Source organism: Pteropus alecto, unplaced genomic scaffold, assembly GCF_000325575.1.
Source record: "Pteropus alecto unplaced genomic scaffold, ASM32557v1 scaffold35, whole genome shotgun sequence".
In the NCBI taxonomy this organism is placed as follows: domain Eukaryota; kingdom Metazoa; phylum Chordata; class Mammalia; order Chiroptera; family Pteropodidae; genus Pteropus; species Pteropus alecto.
This window is the reverse complement of record NW_006437828.1, coordinates 12,940,266-12,947,021: the sequence shown is the minus strand read 5'-3', so window position 1 is coordinate 12,947,021 and position 6,756 is coordinate 12,940,266. Positions and strand designations below refer to the sequence as shown.

General features: G+C 44.8%; 1 protein-coding gene across 1 annotated transcript in view; it reads right to left on the bottom strand.

Moving 5' to 3' along the window:
- Positions 1-6,756, bottom strand: part of CSMD1 (CUB and Sushi multiple domains 1) — a 1,232,804-nt gene that overhangs the window by 320,731 nt on the left and 905,317 nt on the right. The window contains exon 13 of the mRNA XM_015591800.1: positions 2,526-2,650. Coding sequence (XP_015447286.1) covers positions 2,526-2,650 — 125 coding nt within the window. The remainder of the gene's footprint in view (positions 1-2,525; positions 2,651-6,756) is intronic.

Here is a 6,756-nt window from a genome sequence, read left to right as displayed (position 1 = left end):
TCTCTGCAGTGCATTTTAGTCGGCAGGGCAGATGGAGAGAGCCTGGCAGGCTCCAGCTTGTCTTCACTCTCTGCTGTACGCCCAGTTCCTCCTGGCCGCTGCCCTGTCGACCAGCCATCGTCCCCGCCAGCGCCACGCATTTGGCTGAAGAACCACAGAGGCACAAGCTTCACAGATGCCTCTTACGAGCTTCTCCTTCACAGCAGCAGAAGGGGCTAAAAGGTCATTATGTCTATTTCTATCTCTATCTCTCTCTCTTCTACATCTATATCTATATCTATATCTATATCTATATTTATATCTATATCTATATATCTATATATATATCTATATATGCTTTCACGAGAGCGGATGGTGTCTGGGGCACTATAACAAATGATGTTTTAAAAACCTACTATATATCTATATCTATATATTGATATATCGATAAGATATAGATATATAGTAGGTTTTTAGAACATCGTTTGTTATCGTGCCGCAGACACCATCCGCTCTCGTGAAAGCGTACAGATTTGATACACATGTCCTCTATGAAAACACTTTCTTAAGGACTGTTTTCAGTTATCACTGCTCATTATTTCAGAAAGTTAAAAGTGATCAACTGAACGAGGGCCAGAGGACCACCCCGTGCAGATGAAGTTGCCCCCCGTGTGAGGACCCACTAGCCGGGGAGGGAGGAGCAGGTGAGTCAGGCGAGCACTCTGCTTCTGGACGTGGAGGACAGAGGTGAGCAGTGATGTCACATTCACAGGACACCAGCCCGAACAAGCCGCGCCGCGGGCGGAGGACCTGAGGGAGCGTCCCTCCTCTCAGATGTGACTGGGTAGGACTCAGGAGTCTATGAGAGCAGGACACTGAGAGGCGCCTAATCCTAAGGGCAGCGGCGGGCTGAGCAGGGCGGAGGGGACCGCCAGACCCTAACCTGGACGGAGAGGCTGTGCGCTCAGCACCGAGGGTCTGACTCCGCGTCCGGTGGCACCACGGGGGCGGGATGCCGACATGGTGTTTCGATCTGACCTGAGACTCAGGGCAAAAACCGGCAAAGCCATGGAATAAAAAATAGGAATCAAATAATACCCTACACACAGATTTCCTTTACGTTACTCTGAAGTATCAGTTTGAAACAGATGTGTATTGACTAGTTTTGTCTGGTTTGGGCTTTTAAAATAATGACATATTTCTGGTGTAAAAGAGCGAGAAAAAAAATAAAAGAATAAACGCACGATCTTTTCCTCAGGGGAAGCACGCTACCCGCCCCTGAGTCCTCATTTGTAACTGGGAGCACTGTACTTCACCGCCACTCGGTGGGAACGTGAATTTTGTACGGTTCCTTTGAAAACCTAATAATGTCGCTTTTTAGTATTACACAATATACGAAGTAGTCTCGTGACAGAAAAGAGCAGGACACAGCCATTCACATTTTCTTGACCGGGGATTAGTGCTTGTCCAGGAAGGACCTCCGTTTCACAGGACACGGCCACCTGCAGCCAGATCTCTCCCACCCCACGCCGCCCGCAGGCGTGCCCGGATGCTACATGGCTGTGTTTTCTATAGGTAAAAAGCCACCAGTGGTTAGAGGTGAGGGGTACCGTAGAGTAAATGTGCAATACTGGACTTTTACTTTGGATACAGCTAGCAATGTATTTGGTTACGACTTCATTTTATAAGAAATAACTGACATTGTTTAAAATAAAACTTTATAAATCCATTTGCCCGAAAAAGACTAGAAGGATAAGACAGTCTTGTATATAAAACTTGCCTTTTGATTCCTCGATCAACTTAGTGCTACTTTTTTCTCCCCTCGAAACCGACAATTTGCTCAAATTATTTTATGGCCAAAATGCAAAACAAAACAAAAACAAAGTTCTAATTTTTACTTTGAATTTGATTACGTTTTCGTATTGAAACTGCCAACGGTTCTTGCCAGGCTCACCATGGCCTCTGTAAGTCTGGCAGATTGTTCACCTACTTCACAGAAGTGACAACTCGATACCTTGACCTCTTTAAAGAAGAAGAGGGTGGTGACATGTTTTGTTCTGCTAAAATTATCAGAGATCAGTTTAAGAGAATTTACCACGGACACGGTGACCTGAGATCACGCTGACAAACTCCCTTTGTCACCGATATCACCACCCCGGCAGTGACTCCGGTGTCCCCGACAAGGATCGTTCTGGATCAGCAGGGAGCTGGCGTGTAACGTGCTCTCAGACGTGAGCAGGCTGTGTGCACACACGCAGACGGAGGACTGCCCAGTTACACTGAGAATGAGTGTGAGTTGGAGGATGAGATCTGGTCGTATCTTTCCTGAAATTCAGAACCACGAATATCCCTGGACATGTCAGCCTCCTAACAAATGTCGAGCAACCATTCTCTCTTATCCGCCATCGCTACGAAAACACGCAGCACGACCGAGTTTTGCAGTCTAGCCACGGTGTTGGTGCATGAATCCCGGCGCATACGCAGAGAAGCGTGCCAACCCGACGACAGCCAGAATCCGGGGGATGCCCGCCTCGCGCCCTCCTCACCTCGGCAAATCGGCCGATGGTCGCTCCACGCAGCCAGTGTCCCCGTGACTCTCTGACAGGTTATGCTTTTGGATCCCTGGAGCACGTAATTGTCCTCGCAGGAGAACTGCACGTTTGCACCAACCCTGAATAATTACAAAACAGAAAACAGCCCCAGTTATTCACGGAAGACGTCTTTAACGAAAGCGCAGCGCTGCCCTTGTGTGACGGCCTCAGCCGAGAGCAAACGTGAAGCTGCCCCACAGATCACTCACGGGGACAGCCGGGGGACGCGAAGCGGGGGACGGTCACAGGCCTGGGCGCCGACCTGTTCTGCCGACTTCGTGGCTAAATAAATATGTGAACCTTAACGTGTCCTCTCTGAAACAGAGACAATAACAAAGGTGGCCTGTGTGTGGTGGCTTAAGCGAGAAGATGTCATTCCACGTGAGTAAATGTTTTACAGAAACAGGCTGAAAAAGGCCGGGTTAAAAAAAGGCTCGGTACAAGGAAAGCAAGAACTGCCTGGCTCCCCTTCCGCCGGGGACCCCCATAGTCAGATGAGGTGCATTAAATCCGAGGGCTGGCGGGCCTGCCGCTCCGAGAGGGCATCCGACGTGTCTTCCACCTGACAACCCCGCGGCTGACGCCGATGAACACGGGCGTGAAGGAACGAGAGTCGCCCCCATCAGGGAGAAAGTTAATAGCAAATGGGGGACATTAACGGATGCTTTTCTTTCCTGATTATTGAGACATTCTCTACAATATCAGAGTGACTGTCATCCAGGTAGCATTACACAGACGCTCCCCACATGTCCGTACAACGCTTTCTCTAGGGAAGGTCGCGGATATCGGTAAAATTCGTCAAATCGGGGTCAGAGCGATCGGAAGCCTTCTGGAGTAAACCAAACTGAGCGTGCTCCGTTTCTAGAGGGGCCTCTCGGCTTCCTGAAGCGTAAGCCGTGCGAACCGCCTGGACCGCTCAGGCGTGTCAAGTGCGCGGTGGCCCGAACCTCCCGCTCTGCGAGGCCTCCCACTGAGTGTCGCCGGCAGGGGCGCCGCACGGCAGGAATCCCGCAAGGCACTTCGCTTGGCGCCTGATGCGCATTATTTTTGAAAGCGATAAGTGTACAAACCAGAACGTCGACACCATTGCTATCGTCAGTCGTTACAGTGATTTAAGGCAGCTATAGTTTTTAGACATCTCCCTTCGTAATTTCTTTCCCGCTCATGTGTCTTTGCTTAAACCCCCAGAACTACATTAAATACATAAAATAAACATATATATTTTGTTTTGAAAACAACTCTTATCTGTCCGTATTCTCTATGCCAACCTTCAGTTCATTCCATTTACCTAAATTTCAGTTTTCACATTTTCCATCGTCCTTTTAGTTCATTTTTATCGAACGCACAGCGTGTGCCACACTCTATTCTGGGCACCAAAGGTATAGAAGCTAAAAAGACAAAGTCCCACGTCATGGAGATAACAGTCTATTCAAGGGAGGAACAAATGCTCAGGAGGCACATCAAGCATGAAGAAAGCCAAAGAGTGTCGTCAGTGCCATTCAGAAGGTAAACCAGAAGGTACAATTCATGATGGCTGAGGGAGAGCTGGCATGGAGAGTCTGCCTTTTTTATGGCCCTCTGGAACGGAGGTGCTCATGCACAATTTCCGGGTGTGGTCAAGTGTAAAGACTGACCAGTGGAGTCACCACCCCCTTCGGCGACCCTACGCTTCGGGGGCGGGCGCCCCCATATGCCAGAACCTCTGTCTCCTCCACGTGGCTTCCCACACGTGCAGTCGAGTTCCCCTGGATGTGCTCAGCGAAGTGTAGGAAAGTACTAGAACCTGAATCTTATCACCACTATCTGACAACACGACTTCATTTCTGACTATGAAATATATATTCATCATCCCAAATATTGGAAAATATGGCCAGAGTTGTGTTTTGGAAGCTATGACAGGGTCCGATAATAGAATCGTAGTCAACTACATCAGGAAAAATAGGCACAAAACTATTTTTAAAGCAGTAATATCATCGCGAGCACACTTTGCTTTCCATGTTCCAATAATTGTATCGCTTCTGATTTTATTACTTTATAATTTAAATTTTAAAAAAAATCTTTAAAACCCTACTAGTAAAAGTGCTTACTTCAACTGTAGGCTGGAAAACAGAGCCGCTCACAGGGGAGATCACCCCAACAGCAGAGCGAGAGGTGGGCTCCGCATTGCGATGAACCAGGCTAAGGTCGAAAAAACGAGTAATGACTCGATTTCCAATTGAGTATTTTAATCTTTTGCTTTGGTTTTACCTAGCAGATAAATCAGTTCAATTTAAAATCCATGCACACTTTCAACTTCAAACGAATAAAAAACTAAATTTTCATTTATGATTTAATTTTATGATTACTATATTTGAAGTTACATGTATAACATGAGGAAATGTAATTTGGTTTTCTGAAAAGTACTCAGAAGAAAATTTCGGGAATAAAGGAAACTATTAATACCTTCCCACTGGCAAGTAAATTTAGAAAAGCTTAGATGAATTATGTTGTGCAATTTTGACGATTGGTAGTAGTTGGAAACTGTAAGAAATAACAGAAAACTAACTTTATGTAAGATCAAAATATATTGTATATAGATGATAAATATCCAAATGGTAAAATTTAAGTTAAACGTTTAAAACAACGTACTTTTGTGCTTTAAATAGAGTAGAATGGGGAAAAATCACATTTTTTTTTTCTGCTCCTTCAATGCTTAGCACTTCTGAAAAGCTCTTCATTCCACTGTGAATTCTATAAACATTTCATTTTTCACTGTCTACTAGACTTTACCTACACAGTTTGAAGAACCTTTCTACGTGAATGAACTATTTCTTAATATGGTTTCATTCTAAAATGAACTATTTCTAAATACAGTTTTCCTAGATAATGACTCTCTGTGCATTCATTGAAGGCTGGCACTATAACTTATTTCTCAAGAAGAAAAAGAAACGCTGGCATTGCTTAGATTAAAGTAGAATCCCAAATAACGTGCGGGGTGTTTTAGCTGTGATGTCCAACTATCCGCTAATGAGCAGAGGTCACACCGACGGCCGGACAGAGAACCCTCATCTTCCTGCAGCCGACACTGGTCAACGCCTTTCGAGTCTAACGAAGCAGCCAACTTCCCCATTCCCCACTCAGAGCTGTCAAAACGGTCACCGATGGAGTGGTAAAAAGACAGACAGATAAGCTGCATCTTTGTTCTAAAAAAATATCCAGTTCAAACATCACACTTAAAGATTCATAAATGCAAAAGGAATCCAAATGATTTTGAGGCACCGCATGTGGGCATTTAAACATTCTGCGTCTCCAGCAAAAAGAAAAAATACATTATACTGTTTTCACTCTAAAGTAACTGAAAACACAAAAATCAGAACAGGTAACTGTTCTTTAGATTTAAGCTCAAGCCAGCACTTGCCATATTTGTCCTTTTAAAATAAGCACGAATGAAATATGGAAATTTTATCTGGAACCAAACTTTATCAAAGATTTAGATTTTTTGCTTAAATGAGCTATTTTCTTGAGAACAAGGGACACATAGCGGGATAATATATAAAGTGTTATAGGATATGTGTATCTATGTGTATGTGTTTTTGTGTGTACGCGTGTACACGTGAGTACCTGTATATGTATGTATGTGTATGTGTATATGTGTATGTTGTGTATATGTGTTGGTAAGTATATGCGTATGTGTGTACATTGTATATATGTATACATGTGTATGTGTATATACCTGTCCGTGTATGCATATGTTTATCTGTGTATATGTTTATGTGTATGTATATATATATATATGTACGTGTGTATGTGTATTTGTGTGTCCATGTATATATGTGCATGTGAGTGTATGTGTGAGTATGTATGTGTGCGAGCATGTGTATGTGTCTCTGTGCATGAATGTGTGTATATGTGTGCATGTGCATGTGTACGTGCATCTCTGTATGTGTGTGTAAATATGTGCATGTATACACATGTGCAAGCATTGCGTTCTGTGTGTGAATATGTATGTGCACACACGTGCCTACGTGTATCTCTGCATGGGTGTATGTGCATGTGTGCACATGTGTGAGCATGTGTGCGAGCGTGTGCAGGCATGGGTATGCACACCCGTGTTTTACCGACCCCCCAAGGATCCTGGGTCTGGCAGGGCACAAGTTAAAGTCGCAGCCTTCCATATTCGAAGCGCCGCCCGTCAGCCCTGAAACAT